The sequence below is a fragment of the Chiloscyllium plagiosum genome, chromosome 7, assembly GCF_004010195.1.
Source record: "Chiloscyllium plagiosum isolate BGI_BamShark_2017 chromosome 7, ASM401019v2, whole genome shotgun sequence".
NCBI lineage: Eukaryota > Metazoa > Chordata > Chondrichthyes > Orectolobiformes > Hemiscylliidae > Chiloscyllium > Chiloscyllium plagiosum.
In genome coordinates, this window is record NC_057716.1 from 106935200 (window position 1) to 106936714 (window position 1515).

General features: G+C 49.4%; 1 protein-coding gene across 1 annotated transcript in view; it reads left to right on the forward strand.

The window, feature by feature from the left end:
* pecr (peroxisomal trans-2-enoyl-CoA reductase) overlaps positions 1-1515 on the forward strand; it is a 30505-nt gene that overhangs the window by 10210 nt on the left and 18780 nt on the right. The window contains exon 3 of the mRNA XM_043694365.1: positions 137-302. Within this exon, the coding sequence (XP_043550300.1) occupies positions 137-302 (166 nt within the window). The remainder of the gene's footprint in view (positions 1-136; positions 303-1515) is intronic.

Genomic DNA, 1515 nt, shown 5'->3' on the forward strand with positions numbered 1-1515 from the left:
GAGGGGATTGAGGCGAGTAGAGGGGATCGGGGGAGTAGAGGGGATCGGGGGAGTAGAGGGGATTGGGGCGAGTGGGGGGTTTGGGGGGGAGCAGAGGCAGCCTTTTGTAGTTGATCATTCTCTGATGTCTGTTCAGGTGAGGAACCTGATGAGAGAGACTCTGCAGTTACACGGACGGATTGATTACCTGGTCAATAACGCAGGGGGTCAGTTCCCCAGTCCCACTGAACACATCACGGCTAAAGGCTGGAATGCAGTGATAGAGACCAACCTGACCGGAACATTCTACTGTTGCAGAGAAGGTAAAATCTCCAGGTACCAGAGGAGCAATCTGGCGCTGAGGAAGGAGGTGGGTGAATTTCTAAAGGGCTATTTCAGGAGGCGGAGGTTGGGTAGGATGGAGAGAGGGAGCAAGGTGGAGCCAGGAGGGTTGTGCAGGAGAGAGCAGACTTTGGGGTGTGGATGTTGCGCGTGTGTGTGTGTGTGAGAGAGATTGAGGCTGCTTGTGCAGAAATGCATGACTCTGCTCGTACAGAACGCACACTGTGCTAAAGGGGCACAAAGTCAAAGCTTTTCATCTTGCATTCATCTTCACTGTTGCAATACAGACACTTCTGATGAAGGGTCACTGCATCTGAAACGGTAACTCTGATTTCTCTCCACAGATGCTGCCAGAACTGCTGAGCTTTTCCAGCAATTTCTGCTTTTTTTTCTGATTTCCAGCATCCGCAGTTCTCTCGGATTTTATTTACAATTTGGAGAGCATTCCCACCGTTCAGCCCCCTCCTGTCATGCTGGACAAATTGTTGTTCCCTTTCTGAAGGTGGTTTTCTTGCAGTTCAGCCTTTATAAGCTTCAAGGTCATGTGTCTTTGTATGTTTGTGTTGGACAGTGAGATAAAGAGTCAGGGAAATGGAGTGAATGGGAGAGAGAGTCTTAACATTGAACATAGAACATTCCAGCGCAGTACAGGCCCTGCAGCCTCGATGCTACACCAACCTGTGGAACCAATCTGATCCCATCTATCCTACACTATTCCATTCCCATCTATATGCCTATCCAATGACCATTTAAATGCCCATAATGAGGGAGAGTCCACCACTGCTACTTGCAGGGCATTCCATGAACTCACGACTCGCTGAGTAAAGAACCTACCCTGTGGAACCAATCTGATCCCATCTATCCTACACTATTCCATTCTCATCCATATGCCCATCCAATGACCATTTAAATGCCCATAAAGTTGGCGAGTCCATTACTGGTGCAGGCAGTGGGTTCCACACCCCTACTAGTCTGAGTAAACATAGAACATAGAAAAATACAGCGCAGTACAGGCCCTTCGGCCCTCGATGTTGCGCCGATCCAAGCCCACCTAACCTACACTAGCCCACTATCCTCCATATGCCTATCCAATGCCCGCTTAAATGCCCATAATGAGGGAGAGTCCACCACTGCTACTGGCAAGGCATTCCATGAACTCACGACTCGCTAACATCTGTCCTATACCTACCCCAC